The following is a 23,326-nucleotide window of genomic DNA, read 5'->3' on the forward strand; positions in this document are numbered from 1 at the left end:
CATCCAGCCAGGTAGGGACACGAGCCCCAGCTCTGCTCAGCCCAGCTGAGCTGTCTCAGGCATTAAAGAGAAGCCAAATTCTTTTCACTGCAGCAGCAGAAATCCTGTCAAGGCGAGCCTTTTGCCAAAAACCAACATATATATATATTTATATATATATATATATATATATATATATATATATATATATATATATATATATATATTTGGGGTTTTTTAAATTTTATTTTATTCTTACCAGTTTGGAGGTTTTTTTCTGTTGGAGTAGAAGTTTTTATTAGGTATCAAAAATACAGATGTTTCAGGACTGCACAGTAAATCAGGTACCTGGGTGATACCCAGCTTTAGGAGGGTGTAAAATCACTGGGGTTCCACGTGCTCTCACCGTTTAACAGGAGTGTGACACACGAGCCAGGTGTGGTTCAAGCCATTAAAATAAACGTGGATTTCCAGAGGAGCAGTGAAGATGATTTCTGGATTTCTAGGAAAGGAGTGAAAGCTGCTTTGCAAAGCCCTGCCCATTTTTTATTCAGACCTGTTTTGTCCTTATCCTGCTCTGAAGGCAGGGAGATCCCTGGGTTTGCAGGTGGTGCTGGGGGATGCTCAGCCCAGGTTCCAGGTGTGTCCCTGGGACAGGTGCTGCACCTGCAGGACCCTCCTGGTGCTCAATTCCTGCTCCTGATTCCCAAAATCCATTCCCTGCAGCTCCAGGGCTCCAAAGCACCCTCCGCCTCCTCCTCACTGTGCCCCAAGGATGGTTATTTATTTAATCCCAAGGGTTTCCCCTCCACACCTGGATGCTGGATTTTGCTGCTTTTGTTTTCTATATTAGAATCACAAAAATACAATAGCTGATCAAATGCATTTTTCATGGGAAGCCTTCACATTCAAAACCCAAATTGGAATTAAAGAGAACTGTTCACCTTTCTAATAGTTTTGAACCACTTTATGAAATTATAGAGAGAACTGTGCACCTCCCGCTTATTTCCTCATTTATAAAAATAGATGTGTAGCTTAAATAAGTGTAATTCTTTGTTAAATTCTCCAGAGCTGTTACACATGGCAGGGAATTGTATTACATTTGTGTCGTATCCTTTTGGTTTCATGGCTATTAAACTCCGTGGGAGAGTCCTGCCCCGTGTGGTTTCACTCGGGAAAAATGAAACCCTGAATTTCATATGGGATGATTTACAGTGGCTCACGCAGGGTTAACTCAGAGGCAGCAGAGCATGAATACCTGTCAGCCCCTGCCAGTCTGGAGAGGCCAGGAGACCAGGAAGCTGCTTTAAATGAAAAATTAGGAGGAGAAAGGGGAGGTTTGGGTGGAAAATGAGTCTTAGGAGGTGAAGGTGGTGCGGATGCGGAGCTGGAATCGTTGTCGCGCCCTCACTGCCCCTTGCAGACACAGCTCCATGCCCTGTGCTCCCTCCTCCCCCTCCCAGCCTTCCTTTTCCCTGTCTTTAAGGTGCTTTGTGCCCCGTGTTTCCAGCTTGCAGAATAATCAGAATATTTATAAAGTTGTGGAGCAGCCAGGCAGCCCGGAGCGCATCCCAGGGGTGCTGTGGGAGCGAACGAACGCGTGCTGCACCTGAGGCTGCTCTGCAGCTGCTGGGGCTGAGCTGACAGCAGCCATTCCACCCCAGATTTACTGACTGAGAGGGCCCTTTCTGTGCGTGTGTGTGTGGAATTTTTAGTGCCTCTCTCCCAGTTAAGCACAGCCCTGGTGGAAATGGATCCGGCCCGGGAGCACCTCGGGTTTCTCCCTGGTGAGATGGAGCTGAAGTGGCAGCTAATAACGGCCTGAGAAAATAATATCAGCACTGATCACTCCTTCCACTGGCGTAATAAATTGGATGAAGTGAGGCGGGAGCAGCGAAGGAAATTATGGAGGTGTTTGGAGTGTTTTGCTTAGGAAAATCTCACTTTTGTGCCGTGAAACACAAGTAACTATTATTTCCACTATCACCAGCAATAATAAGAACTCGGATTTCCATGAAACCTTTCATCTGGATGGGGCCCAAAGCCTTGGAGGCAGCACAGGTCGTTGTGTGCAGCTCCCCTTGGTGCTGCAGAGAGGGTACAGAGCCCTGGAGCTGCTGGGGGAGCAAAAACCTCCATTCATGGGGTCAGTGCTGAATCCATCACAAAACTCCTGGCAGATAATGCAGAGTTTAGCCCCAAAAAGCAATTCCTGCAGCAGAAGGAGGCATTTCTTTTGTGCTGAGCCTCTAAAAGTGTCTGCTGGGCCCTGGCAAGGCGTGGTGACTCTGTGCTCCCTCACTGTGCTGCACCACAGGTCACAAGTTCAAAATTAAAAGCTCCTCAGGCCCATTCCCTGGAAACCTGCAGCTCCTTAATTAAGGGGAATAAGTTAGAAAACTTCCAGTGACTACCAGATTTATAGGGAGGATAAAATTAAACATGGCTACTAAAATCTGCTGTAACAAAACCTTGTTAGTGCTAATGTTCATTTATAGTTTGACTTCCCAGTGTTTAATTCCTTCTCTGGAGCAGTAAAGGGATAACAATTAAATACCCTGAAAGATGGCTTTATGACTTGCTCCGCTGTAAATCAAACTTTTAAAGTTCGTAAAAATTGCTAAAATAAAAAATGGTTTAATAGGAATGTTTTATGGCCCATAACGTTATTACAGCCCTTTTATTCCCTCTGCATTGTTACTTTAATTGGATCACAACAATTCTTGAGATTCTCATTTTTATTGGGTAAGGCATAACCTTAAATCAGAACGACCAAAAGCATCTTCACCACATCTTTTGATTTATCCCTCATTTCCTCCAGCCTCCTGCTGTATCCTGGCCCAGCTCAGGGCTCAGGGAGCGTGTCCTGGTTTGCCTTTGCCAGGATTTGCCGGATCAGCAGCCTGGGATCACAGGGTGGGCAGGGAACCCCCCTGACTGGTCCTGTTTGCCTCCCCAGGTGTCAGACCGCTCCGTGGTGGCTCTGGTGCCCAAGCAAACCTCGTCCTACAACATCCCTGCCTCTGCCAGCATCTCCCGCACCTCCATCAGCAGATACGGTGAGAAACGGGATGGGAGGGACACACACTGGGGTGTAGGTGGGGAAAAAACAGCAAAAAACCACCCAAAACAAGTGTAAATCCAAACAGAAAAACATCCGTGGCTGCGGGTTTGGATTGCAAAGGCTTTTCCAGCTGTGAGAACAGCAAAAGGAGCAGGAAAGGTGAGAGGGGGGAAAAGGAAATGCCAAGCACAGGAGCAGCCTTGGGGAATGTGGGGTTTGGGGAAGGTCCAGGGGCTCAGAGGGGATGGGTGATGCAGGAGAGGATCTTTGAGCCCCTGAGCAGCACCACAGATAAACCTGATTTATCTGATCCTCCCCCTGCTCGTCCCCAAGTGCAGGATCCTGAGCTCGGAGCTAATGGGTCACAAATGGGGAAGGGCAATCTTAGCGCAGAGTGCAGGGATGTGCACACCTGGGAATTCCTGATTTGCATAATAGAAGGGCTCAGCACATTCCAGAGGGTCCCTGAAGATGCTGCAGCCTGAGAAAATGAGCCTGCAAGGTGCCAGGTGCACGCTTGGAACACTAAATCCACAATAATTGTAATAATAGACTTCCATAAAAGGCAGCAGTGGCAAAATCTCCCGAGTGCTGATCTTTCATTATCGTTCATTTCGCAGAGTGTTTTACCAGCAAAAGTCTCCTGACAAACCCATCTCCTCCTCTTGTTTATAGCTCCCAAAATAATGTTGGTTTTTAGCTTGAGTGAGTGTTCTGAGGAGTCAAAACCAGGGGAGTCTTGAGGTAAAAACCTGGAGAAAAGGCATTTCTCCCTGCCAGACCCACACATCCCACAGTGCAGGTGATGGGAGAACCAAGGCTGGGTCTCACAGCCTGAGCCCTCAGTGCTCATTGATCTCTGTCAGCTGGAAAAGCTTTTGCAAAGCACCAATACGAGCCATCATTGCTCATGTTAAGATTAATATTTCTAATTGTGCCGGCAGAATTTAAATTAGATACTTATTTACTTCCCCTGTCATATATCAGTACAGAGATATGTTTAAAAATAGAATTACTGCATGCTTCCTGAGCTGTCCCCCTGTCTGTCTCCTTAATTATATCAGTTGGAGCACTCATTTATCTAAGCCTTAATCAGGGATGAAAATCCAGCTACTTTGGTAATGACTTGAGTATTTCCCTCAGCTGATTTACGATCGATCCCTGCACTCCTGATGAGGAGGGGGAGCAGTGAATTGAAGGCTAAACTTGAGAAAATGCACAAGATTCCCAGAGAACAAAGAAATGTTCTTTGAGGAGGAAAAATCCAGCAGGGCACATTTGGCTCCTCAGCCTCGTGTCTCATCCTGGAGATGCTGGGGATGCAGGGAGGGACATTCTTTGGGAAGGGAAATATATCAATAAATGTGCCACATGCCCCCATGGTTTCTGAGCAATTCAGGGAAAGTTCCCTGGTGCCCTTTGAGCTCCCTTTTCCCTTTTCAGGGACAGCCCAGGGGTGGCACAGGGGGCAGGACTGGCCTCAGGCTCTGCTGTTGATGCTCAGCTTGAGTCCTCACTGCTGTCCTGAAAGCCTCAAGGACAAGCTCAGCAGCTTCTCCTGCCCTTTGTGCTGGCTGTGCTGGGCAGCTTCTCATTATTTACAAAATCCTGAAATTGGAGCTCTGCTTCTGCAGGAGTCGGTGACCGGGGTCGTGTGTGTGAGCTGTGACTCAGGGAGGATTTTTGTGTGGATCTGTATGAGGAGTTCACATCAGGAAAGGATGTGAATGGGGCAGGAAAGGCCATATATGGGAGGGAAAAAAAGCCTCAATTCTGAGGTTTTTTGTTGAACGGAGACCACCACAGATTTTTGCCAAACACCAAATTCTGACGGCGCAGAACGAGAACGCGTGCAAAACAAAACCGCGGTGGTTTTCCATTTCATTTCCCCACCAAAAAAAAAAAACCCCAGTGCCAACAATTTGGGTGTTACCATCCCTGTTGAGGGCACTGAGGAGGTGCAGAAGGTGTGACCAGCCTCTCTCCCCGGCTCAGACTCCACGTTCCGCTACACGGGCAGCCCCGACAGCCTCCGCTCGCGCGCGCCCATGATCACGCCCGACCTGGAGAGCGGCGTCAAGGTCTGGCACCTGGTCAAGAACCACGACCACGGCGACCAGAAGGAAGGGGACAGGGGCAGCAAGATGGTGTCTGAGATCTACCTGACCAGGCTGCTGGCCACAAAGGTAACTGGGCTGGATCCACCCGGGGATTGCATGGTGCTGCTCAGCTCCCACCTGGCTGGGTTCTCCTGGGATTGGGAAACTCCTGGAGCAGCAACAGAAGCACAGCCCAAATTTCCTCATTCCACAAATTTCCACATTCAAGCCAATTGCTGCAATTCTCAATTTTTTTTTTTTTTGCATAGTGTTAAAAGTGCTCACCAATTCACAAATTGGTGAATGAAGCAGTGCCTGGAAATATTTACCCACTCCCTCAACCAGATATGATTTTCCTGCCTCTCCCCTTGTGCTCATTGGTGTGGATAACACAGCTGTGCTCTGGAAAGCAAAAAAAAATTATTTCAGGTTAGAAATAAAGAGTAAAGGAGTGAGTAGCTGCAGGCTGAAGCTTTTTGAAAGACCCTGACCTTGGTTATTCCCATGGGATCTGTGGTGGCACTTTTTGGGGCTGGTAACATCTGGTGTCCCTTCCTGCCGCCACTGCTTGGCCTGGGGAGTGCCTGTCCCTCCCCTCACCCCCTGGATTGCTGCTTCTGTCACCAAAACTGCAGGAAATACAGAAACTCTCCAACAGCATCTTTTCAATATTAGAGAATTGGGGATTACTTTATTCTAGCCAGGATGTGCAATAGAAATTATTTCATCCACACGTGCCTGGGTTGTGCAGTGAAAATCATTCCATCACACATGGGTTTTACCCCATTTTTCACATATTTGTACATAAAACCTCCAAGGAAATTCACATTCACTGCTTCTAAATTACACAATTCTCAGCACTTGATCTCCTATTGGTTATTGATCCTCTCAGTGCTAATTTGGTCCTCGTGCTTTGGTTCTCTTATCAATCATTTCCAAGACCAGGTGTCTGTGACCACACCGGGGGTGATGTTTGTCTATGTTCATTTATCCCCTCTGTATCTTCTGGCTCTGGGAATCTCCTTTTTGTTGACTGAAGCCCACAAGCCGGAAATTCTGTGAAACAAAACCTTTCCAAGAGAAAACCTCAATTCCCCCCACCCTGCGGGGAAGCGAACAAACCCCTGAATAAAATTACATTACAAAAAAAAAGCTGGAATCTGTCTGATCTGCCCTCCTGCCACCAGGGCACGCTGCAGAAGTTCGTGGATGACCTGTTTGAGACGCTGTTCAGCACGGTGCACCGGGGCAGTGCCCTGCCCCTGGCCATCAAGTACATGTTTGACTTCCTGGACGAGCAGGCGGACAAGCACGGCATCCACGACACCGACGTCCGGCACACCTGGAAGAGCAACTGGTAACGGGGGAAAGGGGGCAAACCTGGGGGATTCTGGGCAAAAAATGGTGTGGGGGATGGTTTTGGGATGGGCTGGGAATGGCCAAGCCCCAAAGCAGGACACAAAGCTGTGCTGCTCATGGGGTGAGAGCCTTGGTGGGCTGCCAGTGTTCACAGGATGCTAAAATCCTGAAATATCCTGATTTAGAAGGAAGAGAGACAGCCTGGCTATCTCTCTGCCCAAGGTGGGAGCTGGACACTGCCCTCAGTGTAGATCTGCACATCTGACTTTGGAAAGAGTGGAAACCAAGGTTCCAGTGCCTGCCCTGTGCTGCCTGCACAGCCCTGCTGTGCCACAAACGCCAGCACTGGCTGGGAGAGGGAGCTCAGCCAGTGGCTGCACCTTTCCCATCACTTTGGGAAGCACCTGGAGCATTTGGGCATCAGCAGGAGGTTGCACAGGGAGAAGGAGCCAGCTCTGCATGCCCCAGGCATGGGCTGCAGCCAGGTCCAGCCTCTGCAACCACATCTCTGCCTCTGCTGCTATTTTAGGATTAAAACCTCTGTGGGTTGGAAATTTACCTCTGCAAGAAAAGAATAAAAAAGCACAACAAATGGTTGTTCCCTGAAGACCTTGCGTTTTCCCCCGAGTCCCTCGTGGTTTAAAAGGCCTGTAATCATCATGGCTGCAAAAACTGCTTCCCTGCTAAGGCAGTGGGAAGCTCAAAACGATTAACTTAAAGCCTTAGAAGGAGTTATTGGGATAAAAACTGTAGAACCACAAGAAATTACGAGAAAAAAAGAAAGCAATGACCACCAGAGTTTGGTCTGCCAGAGCCAACAGGCCCCACCAGGCCTGGACCTTCCTTCTCCCCATCTCAGCTGAGCTGCAGCATTTCCAGAAAGGGAATTTTTGTGGCAATGTGGGAGAAGGCTGCCCCTGGAGCAGGTCCAAGCAAATGGAAGTTTGGAAGAGGGAGCTGGGGTGGCTGGGGCTGGGGCTGAGCTGCTCTCCTGCAGCACTGCAAGAGTTAAGGCTGCAGCCTTCAGCGAGCTGGAGAGACAGAGAGAGCTGCGACTTGAAAGGTAATAGAAAGCAGCAGCTGCTTTTTTGATCCTGCTATACAGCCAGAGAAAAAAAGGAATAATAATTCCCCTTTGATTGCAAAGGCCCCGGGATTTGGGGACAAATCCTGTGGTTCCTGCTGCCAGCTCACGGGTCCTGGAGAGCGGCTGGGCAGAGCTGATCAGTGCCAGGGCTCACCCCACACTGACCCTGCTCTGGGGAGCTCCTCCTGATGGGCTCCCCCTGCAGATGCCACCCCAGTACCCCCAAAGTGCCCAGCCCTGCCCTGCCCCTCATCTCCTCCATTGCTCCATGTGGGATCTGTGCCTGGAACAGCACATGGGCATGGCAGGATCCACCAGCAGCAACTGGTGCTTGATAGCCTGGGCCCAGCTCCTGTTTAAATTCTTCTCTTATTCTCCGCACCACTCGTGTTCTGCCTGGGAGCACCATCCACAGCACGAGCCCTTTCCTTTTGTCTTTCATTTCATTCCAATTCTCCCTTTGCCTCCCAGCCTTCCCCTGCGCTTCTGGGTGAACGTGATCAAAAACCCTCAGTTCGTGTTCGACATCCACAAGGGCAGCATCACGGACGCCTGCCTGTCCGTGGTGGCTCAGACCTTCATGGATTCCTGCTCCACCTCCGAGCACCGCCTGGGCAAGGACTCCCCCTCCAACAAGCTGCTGTACGCCAAGGACATCCCCAGCTACAAGAGCTGGGTGGAGAGGTGAGGGCAGCACATGGCACTGGGGGTGCTCTGAAACCCCATGGATCTCAGGGCAGAACATCCTGTGGGTGCAGGGTGCTCTGAAACCCCATGGATCTCAGGGCAGAGCATCCCCAGTGGAAGGGAAGCACAAGTGTGACCGTGTGCACAGGGGTCCGAGGATGAGGGAAGAGACGAGGATCTAACTCCATGTTTCAGAAGGCTTGATTTATTATTTTATGATATATATTACATTAAAGCGATACTAAAAGAATAGAAGAAAGGTTTCATCAGAAGGCTAGCTAAGAATGGAAAAGAAAGAATAATAACAAAGGCTTGTGGCTCGGACTCTGTCTGAATCAACTCACTGTGATTGGCCATTAATTAGAAACAACCACACGAGGCCAATCAGAGATGCACCTGTTGCATTCCACAGCAGCAAATAATCATTGTTTACATTTTGTTCCTGAGGCCTCTCAGCTTCTCAGGAGGAAAGATCCTAAGGAAAGGATTTTCATAAAAGATGTCTGTGACACACAAGGACCAGCAGTGGTTCTCAGCGCCACCAAGCACCGCTGCTCCTGTTTTCAGCTCATTACAGCCCAAAATCCCGTTTTGCTGGATGCAAACACAAAACAAAAATATGTTCTTATCCCTGCAGAGCTTAGCTTAAATCCCAGGGGGAACGGAGCCATTTGGGGCATTCCTGTTTCTCATTTTCCCCCTCACTCCTGCAGGTATTACGCCGACATTGCCAAGCTCCCGGCCATCAGTGACCAGGACATGAACGCCTACCTCGCCGAGCAGTCGCGCCTGCACGCCGTGGAGTTCAACATGCTGAGCGCCCTCAACGAGATCTACTCCTATGTCAGCAAGTACAGCGAGGAGGTGGGTGTGGGCAGCAGTGTCCCCTGGGCCGTGGTGATGTCCCCTGGAGTGATGGCATCCCCTGGGCAGCAGCGTTCCCTGGGCCACAGTGGTGTCCCCTGGGGCAATGATGTGCTCTAGGCAGCAGTGTCCCCTGGGCCATGGTGTCCCCAGGGCAACAGGGCCCCATGGCAGGTGTGTGGGAGAGCAGAAGCAGTGCTGGGCTGGGTAGGGATCCCTCTGCTGCCTCCCAGAGCTCCTTGCCCTCCCTTCCCTGGATTCAGCCCGGCCGTAGCTGGCGCCGCTCCTGCCCCGCTGTTCTCTTTACGCACAGAGGGGTTTGGGCTTGGCCACACTTGTAGCATCCTCCCCAGGAGGATTGAGAGCTGAAATATTGCGGGAGCACCTGGATACCTCTGCTCTGGCATGCGCCCAGTGAAGTGGAAAATATTCATGACCCATCAAAGCTCCCCAGAAACCTCGGTGTCCTTTGGGAGCAGCACGGTCCAAATCCCCGTTGTAGTGGCACAGGCTCCTGTTTGCAAAGGCTTCCTGGCAGCCTGAGCTCCTTTAATGAATGCATCACTTGAAACCAAGTTCTCGCCATCTGTTCCACCCCTTCATTTCTCTGCAAGAAGAACCGATTTTGTAATTATGTCCGTGAAACGGAAGGGTTTTGTCATTGAACTGCATGTAGCCATTTGTGATACAACGCCACGGCTATTTTCTCATTAGGCTTGAAAAATCTCATCACTTTCCTGCTAAACGAGACAAGAAACGTGGACTCCAAGGCACCAGAAATGTGGAGTCCAAGGCACCAGAATGTTTTTTGTTGGGTGGGTATGGAGGGGTCCAACAAACCAAGGACAGCCAAGATGCTTTGCTGTTTATTGGGATTTCACAGCTCCTCACATGGAGTTGCTCACACTCACTGCCCACCCACCTCTCCCACCCCCTCTCTCACGCTGATTTCTCTCTCTGATTCATTTTTTTCCCCTTTTTCCGTTCTCCCCCCCAGCTCATCGGAGCTCTGGAGCAGGACGAGCAGGCTCGGAGGCAGCGCTTGGCTTACAAAGTAGAGCAACTCATTGGGGCCATGTCCTTCGAGAGCTGAGGAAAGGTCACGGGCAGCAAAGGGCAGAGCATCGCACGGACTCTCGGGAATTCGGAGGGAGAACAAGCAAGGAAGGCACTGGACACACCCCCCAAGGCTCTTCTGGAGAGAGCAGGGCCTGGCTCAAGGACTGGCTGTGTTCAAAAATCATACAGGATCCGGTTTGGAAGGGCAGGAAGGGAAGATGAAGCATCTCCATCACAGTCCAAGCAAGGTGGATCATTTTTTCGAGTGTACGCGCAAAGAAGGAACCTGGAAAGTCTGGATGTCTCCACGACTGCTGCTTTGCATGAAAATTGTTTAATGTATATTGGAAAATAAAACTTTATTTAAAGGTTTTTTTAAAAAAAAAACAAAAACAAGGGAAGAAAAAGAAAAAAAAATAGAGCAAAAACCACAGAGGCCATAGAGAGATAATCCTGGCAAGGAGGATCAGCTCTGAATCCTGTCCCTGAGAGCCTTCCAAGGACACGGCTCAGGCATTCTGCAAACGGACTGTCACACAATTGGAACGTCTGGAAAACCAAAATGTCTTCGTTTGGGATTCTTGCAACACATAGGAGCACAAGTTTGCACCACACCTTCTTACACAAGCGAAATAGCAGTTTTGCCCGAAAATAGTCCAGTGGCTGAGTAACTTAGAGGCACTAGAAGGAACTTTACCTGAATTGCAAAACCACCACATCATCTGACCTGTGTTGAAATCCAGCTTTATCCATGTATTTATATCGTGTCAATGCATCTATTTTTTTTTAAATCCCATTTACTGTTGAATGAGGGAAGATCTGAGTTTCATTGCTTTTCCCTTTTCCACCTGCATCCCACCTCACTGGCTGATCCAGCAGTGTCCAGCAGTGTCCAGCTTGGCCATGGTTATCCAACAGTGACCAACACTGATCCATTCAGTGTCCACTGCTGGTTCCTGCAGGTGCCACGTGAGCCAAGGCAGAGCTGGGCTGACACCTCCAGGTCGGTTTTGGGGGTCTCCAGCATCCAGCTCCGATTTCTCACAGCAACACCCCCCAAACCCTGATGTTTACGGTGACAATACTTGAAGAGCCTGGATGCTGGGAGAGCAGATTTTGTTGATTTTCTGCTGGACGTGCAGTCCTTGGGCAGCACGTCTCCCTTTGGGTGTCTCCTCCAGCGTTTGCCGCCTCACCCAGGGCCAGGACTTACATTTCCACTGGTAAAGGGAGAGAAATCTCTGCTCCAGGCAAGAGCAAACCTTAACCAGCACCCCAGGCCAGCCAGCTCTGCTGTCGTGTCTCTGTGTCGGCGTCTCGTTGTTCTCCTCAGTTCCTTGCTGGCCCCCACGGCACACGCTCCTGTGGCCAGGGACAGGCAAATGTTTGTGAGTGTTATTTCTTTCAAAGACACCAAAGCTTATGTGTGTCCCTTTGTGGAGTGCCAGGAGGGGAAGGAGTGCTGTAAATATTTCTCTCTGTAGTAAATATTGATGCGTGTGCAGGCTGCAGTGGGGAGGGCAGGGAGAGGAGGCCTGATGGAAATACAAGAGTTGGCTGCAGGAGCTTGGCAATGGCAGCAAAATAATCCCTGGTGTCTGCCCAGGCAGTGTCACACTGACTGGATCATCCTTTGCAGCCAGTGTGTGTTGAAGGAAAATCCATTTCCACCTCCATCCCCCTCCTGCAGCATTCCTGCCTGGAGGAGCCCAGCTGGCCCTCTGCGTCCTGCAGTCCAGCACCAGGGGAGGGGAGAAGCACGTAGAGAAATACTCAGGAAACTTGGTTTAATTACCATTCAGTAAAAGCCATGCCAAGTCCACTTTCTTTTGGTAATCCACTTCTGTGAGTCTCTCTGAAAAGCAGAAAATACTGATGATAATAATCAGCCTCGTGCAATAAGTTCTTGACATTTACAGCGGCCTGAGCGCTGGATTTACTGAGACAGGGGGAGAGTGGCAGAAACAGAGACTGAAGGGCAGAGCAGTGTTTGTGCTGCCTGTTATCCGAGAGTTCCCTTCCCAGGGATCCTGCTCCTGCACGGTGAATCTCATTTCTGAGGCAAAAAATGTGCAAAAGTCCTACTAAAAGTCAGGCACTGCAGAGCCCAGGAATGTCATTGGGGCAGTCCCCAGCCTGGCCTGCTCTTGGCTGCAGGTACCCAGGGCATGGCAGAGGGGCAGGCTTTGGAGTCCTGTAGGTTTTTTGCTGGTTCTGTTCCTGCTGTTCCCAGTGATCCATCACACAGCTTAGCTGAGGGATTGCCGGGTCTGTCCTAGCTGTGGTTGTTGGCTTGGGTTCTCCAGGTTCTCACGGTACTCTGAAACCCAAAGAGAGCACTCCAAAAAGCTCCTGAAGGACTTCCAAACGCTTCCAAATACCGGTCTGGGGAGTTACCTCTGCAGGACTCACAAAATAGGAGTACAGCCCAAAGCAAAGGCCTGGCTGTGCATCACCTGGGCCTGCTGACAGTGTCCCTGCTCCTCTCTGCATCTCTTTGAGAGGTGTTTGTGTAGCTTTTCATCCTCCTGCTCCCCTCCTCCTGCTCCCTCCCCTCTGGCCAGGAGCACCCCCCAAGCCAAGGCTTTGTCATTCCCCCTGCCCTGTATTTTCTCAGCAGAAATGGAGGTCCCCACACACCCCCTGGATTCCCTGGGAGGACATTAAGGAGACAAGGGGACAACTGAGTTCATCTTCTGTGCTGTGGGACGATTTGAGCAGAGAGAAGGAAAAAGGGGAAGCAGCAGGAGCACTTTGCAAACCAGTAAGCTCTTACACTTCTGACTGAATCCCAAAGGAAACAGCAAAAACTCCTCTTCCATCACCTGGAAAAGCTTTGGGAGGACGGCAGAGGGAACAGCTCAGTCCTGGCTGGAGGGGTGGCCTACAAATACATTGCCAAGAATCTTCTCATGGTGGTTGACATTAATTATGGATCTTTACAGGCAATTATATGGATTGAAGCAACATATCCCCCTGGGGCAGAGCGCTGGGAATCTCTTGCCCTGTTTGCATCCAACATTTCCTTTCCTCCTTCGGGAGGAGGAAGCTTCAGATCTCAGAAATGGCATTTTCTTCGCACCGGCAGCAAACTGGACTCGAGGGTTGGTCAGGAGGGGGCACTTGCCTTAGATGAAACGATTTCACGTCCCTCTCATTGCCCCCCTCCTCCTGCAAGGCTGCCTGGAGTTTGGAGTCTCCAGCTCGCTGCGTTTCAGGTATTCCAACATCAAAGTGGGAGACGTCACTTGCCGGGATCTCTCTGCCTGGTGTCACCGCTTGAATAATTCCCTTTCATCTTCTGCTCACGAGCTATCAAAGCACCCACTCCGAGGGGGAGCGAGGTGCTAATCAAACGCTTCTCCACCTTGAAAGCCTTTATCAAACCCCACACAGCAGAGGGGAGCTCGCAGGCACGGCTGGCCCTGCCTGAGCCCCGCCAGGAGCCACAGCCAACAAAGCTCAGAGGGTGCGGGCAGCGAGGGGTCCACGCTTTGCCATAAAGGATGGGTTTGAAGGGAGGCAAGAGGGATCAGCACGGCTGGAAACCCTGGGAAATCCAGCATGGATATCCCTGGAAACCCTGGTTATGCTGCCTGCAGCAGTGAGCACCCACCCTGTGAAATCCAGAACCCTGGAAATCCTGGATACCCTGTGTGCAGCAGTGAGGATCCACCATGTGAAGTCCAACATGGATATCCCTGGATACCCTGGTTATGCTGCCTGCAGCAGTGAGCACCCACCATGTGAAATCCAGCGTGGATATCCCTGGAAACTCTGGATACCCTGTGTGCAGCAGTGAGGACCCACCCTGTGAAATCCAGAACCCTGGAAATCCTGGATATCCTGTCTGCAGCAATGGGGACCCACCATGTGAAATTCACCATGGATACCCTGTGTGCAGCAGTGAGGACCCAGCACTGAGGAACAAAACTGCTGCCACGGCCTGGCTGCATCCCAGCAGCATCCCAGGTGTGGAATTTCAGGTTTTTCCCTGAAGGACGGACGTGGGGACAGCGGTGCCTCCCCAGGGCTGGGGCTGTGACACGCTGGGGACAATGAGTGCAGTGCCAACCTTCATCACAGCAGTGCCTTCCACACTCTGTCTTAAAATCCTGGTGGCCCATCCCCACGTCAGTGTTCCCTCCCACCTTCCACTGGACTCCACAAAAAATGTCCCAACGCAGGAACCAGTTTGGGTGGGCACGTGGAGGGCAAAGGCGAGAGGGTTTGGGGCTCTGGGGTTGCATTCTGCACGCTGCTGGCTCCGAGCTCCTTGTGGGGATCTTGGTGTTTAAATCTGTGTGGAAAAAGGATCAGAGCATCCCCTCCTGCAGTGGGCACAGCCTGCAAATAAGGTCTCATTCCCAGAGGTCCCCAGGAGCCAGCAGGGTTGGGGAAGGCCAGGCTGGCACAGGGCAGAGCAGCTCCCAGCACGGCCCCTGTGCTGCTCCAGAGCCTCCAGCCCCTTCCCTGGCAGCAGCCCAGCCACGTTCTCCTGTCACTGGCTGCTCTCCATCCAGCTTCCTGTGCTGTCAGAGCTCACCTGTCACAGGGACTCAGCTCCCCAAACTAAATGAAACTAAAAGAGACTGACTTGAATAAGCTGGGCCATCAGGGAGAGCTCACGAGTGACTGTGCCCTGGAGAGAAGAGAAAATGTTCCGAGGAGGGGAAATAACTGACATCAAAGATGCATTGAAATGCCACAGAGCTTCAGCCATCCTATTCCAGATCCACATTTGTACCAGGAATTGCAAGGCAATAGTGCAGGATCTGTGACATTGTGCAGAGTTGTGTGTGAGGAGAAGCTCAGAGCACAGCCCTGTCCTTGGTGCAAACACCCAGCCTGGACCCAAAACCAGAGACCAGCGGGTCAGAGGCTGAGGGCAAAGCTCTGGGGCCAGCTCTGAGGCCACCTGCACGGGCAGGATGGTTTTACTGATGAGACATTCAGTGGGGAAACAATCAGAGTAAGAGATGTGTGCGCTGCAAAGGGGCTGGTGGGGATCTGCTGAGCTGAGCAACCCCAAATGTGCAGTTTCGGTGCACTGTGGTCAGGTTAGTATTGCAGGGGAAGAGGATGGGAGGTTTTGGCTGTCTGGAAGGCTTTGTGAAAGCCCCTTCACCCTGAAAAGCCCCAGATGTGGGTGCTGGTCCTGTTCTGGGCAGGCAATGGAACAGCAGCCAGAGCCCCAGCTGTGGGTGTGCCTGGTGCCTTCCTGGCTCCTGGAAGAAAACTGGGGCTCTGTGGTGTGTGCCCTGCGCCCCAGGGTGCTCTTTGGAGTGCTGGGGTCGGAGAAGGGGAGGTGGAAGGGTGGGGAAGGGTGGGATGGCAGAGCCCCCCTGCTCCATGCTGGAAAAGCCACTCTGTCCCTGCAGGGCGTCTGAGGTGGCACCAGCGGTGTTGTGGCCGTGCTCTGAGCATGGCAGTGTCTCTGTGCTTGTTCTTTCAGATCCCCCTTTGTCCCTGTGTCTCCCATCCCTCTCCTTCCTTTGCAACCGTGGAATAAAATCCTGAAGAAATTCCCTTTCTGCAGCGTTGAGGAACGCGCCCCAAGGGCCCGCAGGGTCCATCCACTTGCACGGACAATATCCCAAATATCCCAAACCCCCTGGGCCTCCCAGGGCTGCCAAACCAAACACCAGATCTCCTGGATGGCCTTTCCTTTGGGATTTTTAATACCTCTCTTTCGAATAAGCTTGGAAGTTTATGCAACAGCTTCTCCTCCCGAGGACTGGGCACACAAAGGGGCACGAGGAGCCCTGGGGAGGGAAGAAAGCTGATTTGGCCACGATATTCATGGCTTCAGAAGGTGCAGCAGAAATGTCCTTCTCTTGCTGCTGAGTTCTGGTGTTGATGGCACCGTGGAGAAGCAGCAAGGGCAAGGGAATGTACAGGTACTAAAACTTCTGGAGTGCCCCCAAAAACGTCACAGAATGTAGAGGTATATCAGCCATGGAACAGATTCTGATATTTCTTCTTCCCCTTCTCCTTACGGAGCAGCCCCCAGCAGTTTTAGGGGATTTGTGTGTTGGCAGGAACAAGGAATTGAATTTGTATCTGTGCCCATTCCACCGTGTCCTTCTCTGGCTCCTCCCCTCCCCGTTATACTTGACACACTGGAGTTCTGTATTATATTTTTTTTTAAGATGATTGTCTGTTTTTTGTTGTTTTTACAAGTGTTGTGGAAAAAAAAATGTAAGAAAGTTTAAGTATTTAAAAATGTTCCAAGGAAATAAAAGGGGGTTTTGTTATTATTCTAATATATTATTGTGTACCTATTGTAAATATGAAACACTCCTATTTTGCAAGCCAAGGACTCACTTTGTACTGTTGTTATATATAAATAAAGTTTACTGGTTAAAAAAACCCTCTTGAGTAGCTCCTTATTTTCAAGTATGTGGCATTAATTGTGTGAGGAATATTTATTTACTGAATCCCAGCAGCAAGAAATGGGTGAGTGGGAATCCCAGACTGGTTTGGGTTGGAAGGAACCTTAAAGCCCATCCAGGGCCATTTATTCCAGTGGGAATCCCAGACTGGTTTGGGTTTGAGGGGCCTTAAAGTCCATCCAGTCCCATTTATTCCAGTGGGAATTCTAGACTGGTTTGGGTTTGAGGGGCCTTAAAGCCCATCCAGCTCCAGGCAGGAGCAGCATGAAATTCCATTTATTTCCCCTCCTAGAGCAGGAGCAGCAAACCCTGTTTGTAAATAAAAGACCTGGGTGAGTTCTTTGTGTTTTCCCTTCGCTGAAACACTCAGTTCTTGAGGTGAAACACTTTTGCTTCCATTTCATAAATTCAAGCCAAGATCTCAGCAAACGCTGAGAGGCATCTGCTGAGCAGCAGAACCAGCGAGTGACTTCTCCAGCAGCTGTCTGTCAACTTTAATGACCAATATGGTCGCAATTACAGCAATGAACTTTCTCTAACAGCCCCAAATTACTCTGGATGATGATAAGTGACAGAAAAATGGAGACCCTTAAGGAAGCATTAAAGAAGAAACATGTGGATGTGGAACAAGAGGTCTCACTGCTTGTTCTGGAGGATCTCAAGGGGTGGTTTTGGGTTTTTTCCTTTACAAATTAGGTACTAAAAAGGATAAATCTGAGCCAGAAGGGGAAGGCCTGGCACGCTGTGGGTCACAGCAGGGAGTTCAGTGCTGCCCCAGGATGGGGTTTTTATGGACATTTGAGTCTGAATCCTCTGGTTTTTAGTGCAGGGCTGACGGGGAGATGGGAAGCTGCTCCCGTTTCAAGGGGATGCAAATCCATCCTGTCAGAGCAGCACTCTGCTCCGCAGGCAGGTCATTCCAGCTTATTTCCCTCAAACTGAGACCAAAGCTTGACACGGGCCTCAGGGGGAGCAGTTTGGCCCCATCCTGCTGTCTGCCCCCTGAAAGCAGCAGGTTTACCCTCCCCAGATGGATCCCATGGGCTCTGGCCTGCTGCTGGAGGCCCTGGAACCGTTCCAGTGCTGTGACCACCCAACGCGGAGAGGAGTTTTCACATGATTTGTGAATGAGGGAATAAAAGAGGAGACTTGTTTTTCACCTGTGCCTCGGGTAAGTCTAAATTTAAAGAATTAATAGGAACTGAGTTTCCCAGAGCTTTCCTAAGGGCTGGGGGAGCTGGATTTTGTGGTTTTCCTTCAGAGACGCTGATCCTGTACTGGTTTATTTGTGGCTACTGCCACAGACAGACCCTGGAGGCAGGACAGCAGCTGCCAGGAAAATCTCCACTCCCTGTGACCCTTTGGGAGGTTATTGACTCCTTCAGCTCAGCAGAGGAGAAAGAAATTCCAACAGGAATCGACAGCATCGACCGTGGGGTCATTTGTATTCATCTGCACCTTGTTAATAGATGTAATAAGGATACTCAATTAAAAATTACATTTTATCTGGCGTGCTCTTCACAGGCCTTTATTGGCACTGACAAGGTCAAGTGATGCTTAATAAAGGTTATATAAAATGCAGATGGCTTGGATCCCTCTGTCACACCCACACCCAGGGCAGAGTGAGGAGCCACAGACACAGCATGGAAAGAGTCAGGACAGCAGGTTTGGGATTCCACATGGGAATTTTGGGGGTCTCAGCACTGAAACAGCAGCAGAAAACCCTGGAGTTTCCCCTCAGCCCCCATTTTATCCCTGGCACCCCCTGCACCCCCTTGGCCAGCTCTTATTTCCCCTCCTGTTGTTTGATCACTGTCACTCTGCAGGTTGTGCAGCAGATTTTGGACATCCTGGTGCTGCCTTTTCCAGCCTGGTTATCAGGGCGAGCTAATGGAGGTGACACTTCCAATTATCAAATCCAGCCGTGGCATTAATTTTGACCTGTTTAAATTTCAGCATCTTTTCCCTTCTGTGAGTGCTTAGCTGGAGGGTGACATAGAATTGTATGGGATCAGACAGTGATCTCAGGCTGGCAATAACAGCCACAAAAATCCCCTGCTCTTTATTTATGCAGGGGCTGGTTAAGTTTAAGTGGCCAACTCATTTGTAATGGAAATTTAATTCTGTGTTATTGGACACTTCAGTGCTTAAAATGGAGCAGATCACTAAAATCCACATTAAATCCCCCCCTCTCAACTCCAGGCTCTTTCCAAGGGACATTTGGGATCCCTCACCTGCTGGGGTTATAAAAATGATAATTTAATTAAAATTTAAAAGTAATGATAATAAACCATTAAACATTACCCTGGGTGCCAGGTCAACCTGGAACCTGCAAAATATTGATGTTGTCCCAGACTGACATCAGCACGATGAAAACTCATTAATTAATTTAGAGATCATCCTGAAGAGAAATCTTGTCTGTGCTCCAGAATATTGACAGGTCTGTGCAGGCAAGTGGATATAAAATAATGTGAAAGTATAAAAACACAATATAAAATAGATGTACAGCATAATCCAACATGAACATGTCTGTATCCATTTGGATCAACAGTACAGCCTGAGGTTCATGTTCAACTTAAAATTACAAATATTGATGCCAAAACAAAGGGGGTGTTTTTCCTCCCAAATTATACTTAGGAAAATGGGAACCACTCAGGCTTTATTGTCACCTTATAATTAACTCCAGTGAAGGAATCTAATTACAAATGTTCAATGCTACCCCAGGGCAACATGTGTAGGAAAAGGGAAGGAGGATGGTCAGGCTTAAACAACTCAGGTAAAAATGAACTCCATGGCAATATTTGATAATTAAGGATGTCTCTATCAGCTTGTCTGGCTATTAATGAATTGGGCTGTTCTTTTCACATTTGATTACTGGAGTTTTATGATGCCTGCTCGCCTTTATTGCTCCTGGGAACGGGTTTGTCTGTGGGCTGAGCACCAGGAATGATGGTGGGGAATGAGCTGGGTTGGAAATGATCTTAAAATTCACCCAGTGCCACCCCTGCCATGGTGGGGACACCTTTCCCTGTCCCAGGTGCTCCACTGGGCACTGCCAGGGATGCAGGGCAGCTCTGGGCACCTCTGCCAGGGTGTTGGGGGATTTAATTCCATTTGAGAGCCTTGGCACTGCAGAAACACCAGGGATGAAACCATGTGGGGGACACACGGACCCCTCATGTCAAAGGGGTGGGAGGTGGATGGGGAACCTGGGGTGCTGGGCAGGGCTGCCAGAGCTGGCTCTGGGCACATGGAGCCACCAGGAGCCACCAGGACATACAGAGCTGGCTTGGACACATGGGCACCTCGTGTTGAGGTGGCAGTGATTGTTCAGGAGCCACCAGGACATCCAGAACTGGTTCTAGACAAATGGACACCTCATGTTAAGGTGGCAGTGATTGCCCAGGAGCCACCAAGACATGGGCAGGACATCCAGAGCTGTCTCTGGACACACAGACCCCTCGTTCTGAGGTGTCAGTGGTTCTCCAGGAGCCACCAGGACTTCCAGAGCAGGCTGTGGACCCTTGGTCACCTCGTTTTAAGGGGCAGTGGTTTCCCGGGAGCCACCAGGACATGGGCAGAACATCCAGAGCTGGCACTGGGCGCACAGACCCCTCACGTTCCGGTGGCAGTGGTTGCCCAGGAGCCACCAGGACATGCCAGGGGACCGCACGGAGCCCGAGTGCTGGCTCTGGTGGGTGGCAGGGCCGCCGGGGCCGGGGCTGGCAGTGTCACACGCTGCCATTGTCATTCCGCTCCAGCCGCCGCCTGCCTGCAGAGGAGAGCGCCTTTTCCCTTTTGTTCGCACTCAATTAGGCTGAGCTTTGAGGAGAAGATGGGAATGCTTAAAAGTCCCTTTTTTTTTGCCTCGTTCAGCCCGCACAAAGGCATGGTCTCGGGGGAGAGGCGCTCCCGCACGCGTTTTTAAGGATTCTTTTGACGTTCATTTGATTTTTGCAGCGGGAACCTGCGCTGTCTCTGAGCTCCCCACAAAGGATGGCCTCGGGCTGTACAGGGGTTTCTAACCCGGGTCAGGGACCTCATGAATATTTTATAGGTGCTCAAACAGCGTCTCAGCCTTTGACAAGGCCGGGTCAGCTCCAGCGCCCTTCCTGGGAGGGATTGGCTCAAGGCAAGGCACGCACAGCAAATGCACCGAGCCAGCAGATCAGGGAGCAGGGATGCTGCAATCCAGCCCAGCAGATCAGGGAGCAGGGATGCTGCAATCCAGCCCAGCAGATCAGGGAGCAGGGATGCTGCAATCCAGCCCAGCAGATCAGGGAGCAGGGATGCTGCAGTCCAACCCAGCTGATCAGGGAGCAGGGATGCTGCAATCCAGCCCAGCAGATCAGGGAGCAGGGGTGCTGCAATCCAGCCCAGCAGATCAGGGAGCAGGGATGCTGCAATGTTACCCAGCAGATCAGGGAGCAGGGATGCTGCAATCCAACCCAGCTGATCAGGGAGCAGGGATGCTGCAATCCACCCCTGGGAGGGGGCTCAGAGCCCTGGGAAGGAGCTCAGAGCATTTCTGTGTTGGATGTTGTGGTGGCTGGATGTTTCCAGAAGGATTGGGAGCCAGCAATGATGGTCCTGGCCAGCAATCCTGGCCATGCTGAAGGATGGAATTCACCTCACCTGCTGGGAATAAAGGAGATCAGTGTTTCTGCAAGGCCAATCACCCTCTGGAGATGCTGTAACTCCCTGTGTCCCTGTCACAGGGGCAGGAACTGCTGGAGCTCAGGGTGTTGGCAGGGTGAGGGTGCAGGAAATGCAGCGATCTGTGCTGATTGCAGGGCTCAAACAAACACCTCGTTTACACACACACACGCATGAATTGGCTCCTTTTGAGGGGGGCTGTGCAGTGGGGAGGCTGCACCTCTGGAACAAGGCAGAATTCCCTCCCTCCACCTCTGGGACAAGGAAGAATTCCCTCCCTCCACCTCTGGAACAAGGCAGAATTCCCTCCCTCCATCCATGGAGGAGCTGCTGGTGGGGAGCCAATGCCCCCAGAGCAGGAGCTGGAGGATTAGCAGCTTGGCAATGGATATGGGCAGAGCAATAATCTGTGCAGTGATTAATATGGAGATGATTTTTGGATTAATGGGGATGCAGCAGAGCTGCCTGCTCAGGAGAGATGTTTGCACTCTGCAGTTGGAACGCGGTGACCGTTACCTTAACGCCGTGATTAAATCCACATTCAAGGCACCTCATTAAATTAGAGTGTAAGAGTGAATTCTTACAACCCACAGCAGGAAATGCACTCAGGCCTGGTGGGTGAAGGATGCCAGAAGATCCCTGGAGCAGCTCTGGGGGTGTCTGACAGCTGCCAGCCCCACCTGCACTGCTCCCAGGTGTGGCTTCACCTCAGCTTGGATCCCCCAGCAGGGATCTGACCATGGTGGCACTGCCACGGTCACCCCTGTGCAGCTGTGGCACCTTCAGTGAGCTGCAGGATGACTCTTGAGCAGAAAAATCCACTGCAAAGCGCAGCTGAGGGGCTCCTGCCCTGCTCTGAAGTGCACTGAGCTTGCCCACCTCTGCTGAGCCCTGGAAACGAGGGGCTCTCACTTCAAAGAGGGGTTAAACGTGCAGGTGGATCCCTGACCTGTCTGCAAAGCACTGACCTAGAAGGGAAGGAGACTTTCTAGTGCTCCATGGGCTCCCCTGCAGCTCAAAGCTCAGCTCACGTCCCCCTCAATTGCCTTTCTCTGCTCTGGGGATGAAAGCAGCCTTTGGCAGAGGGCATTGGAGAGCTGAGGCGCTGCAAATCCTCTCCTTCCAGCACAGATAAATGCTGCCCCAGCCCTGTGAGGCCCGGAGGGGCCCCTGGGTGTGTGCCCAGGCGTGTGCCCAGCCCCGTGTGCCCTGTGCTGTTTGTAGAACATTCCCTCGCATTTTCCGCTCGCTTTGGCAGCCACAGCTGCTCTGGGCTCTGGGCTCTGAGCACATCTGCACAGGTTGCGCAGGGGAGGGCTCTCAGCTCCTCCTCGCCCTGCATTTCAGGGGTGAACCCTCTGAAACACCTCTGAAAATGGGGTGTGGGTGCATGGAGAGCACACGCTGCACCCCATGGCAGGGACAGCACACAGTGTGCCCCATAGCAGGGACAGCACTGCGCTGCATGGCAGGGACAGCACACACTGCACCCCATGGCACAGGCAAGGATTGCTGGGGCTGCCCTGAGGAGGAGGCCTTCAGGAGGGTTTGCCCTTCACTTATTTCAGCTTTGACTCCCTGGCTTTGCATCCTCCAAGCCCGAGCCGAGGTGCTTGAGCATTAATTGGTGCCGGCTGCTGAGCGAGGCTCATTAAGCAGCAGCTTTGGGGCGCAAGTGGCCGCTCACCGAGGCTGTAATGAGCAGGGCCAGAGCTCCAGGACTGGAACTTCTCTCCCCCAGCATCTGTTGCCACAATTACAGCCCAGAGCCACGGGAGCAGAGCACAAAAGAGCCCAGTGAGAGCAAACAGGGGGCCAGCAGGGTTTACGGGGGAGACCGGGCTGTAGTGGGGTCACCGAGGGGGTTTGGGGACACCCCTGCACACCCCACAGAGCAGGGCAGGGATTCCATCAGCGGCTGTGGGGGCTGCCAGGGGCTCCCCCCGGGCTGGGGTGTCGGCCACAGCAATTAGCGCCCTGCAGTGATTAATACAGCGCGATTTGTGCGTGCTGTAATTACAGGGATCATTTATGCACGCGGGTGATGGCAGCGGGACGATCCTGATGCCGGTCCTGG

General features: G+C 51.2%; 1 protein-coding gene across 1 annotated transcript in view; it reads left to right on the forward strand.

The window, feature by feature from the left end:
* PLXNA2 (plexin A2) overlaps positions 1–10,594 on the forward strand; it is a 129,459-nt gene extending 118,865 nt beyond the window's left edge. Inside the window, exons 27-32 of the mRNA XM_054293915.1 lie at positions 2,939–3,038; positions 5,039–5,229; positions 6,330–6,499; positions 8,060–8,272; positions 8,989–9,139; positions 10,137–10,594. Of these exons, the coding sequence (XP_054149890.1) occupies positions 2,939–3,038; positions 5,039–5,229; positions 6,330–6,499; positions 8,060–8,272; positions 8,989–9,139; positions 10,137–10,232 (921 nt within the window). The 3' untranslated portion in view covers positions 10,233–10,594. The remainder of the gene's footprint in view (positions 1–2,938; positions 3,039–5,038; positions 5,230–6,329; positions 6,500–8,059; positions 8,273–8,988; positions 9,140–10,136) is intronic.
* Positions 10,595–23,326: the final 12,732 nt, after the last annotated feature.

The sequence above is a fragment of the Melozone crissalis genome, unplaced genomic scaffold (genome assembly GCF_028551555.1).
Source record: "Melozone crissalis strain CALT ecotype California unplaced genomic scaffold, PUWL_Pcris_2 ptg000198l_1, whole genome shotgun sequence".
NCBI classification, from domain to species: Eukaryota; Metazoa; Chordata; class Aves; order Passeriformes; family Passerellidae; genus Melozone; species Melozone crissalis.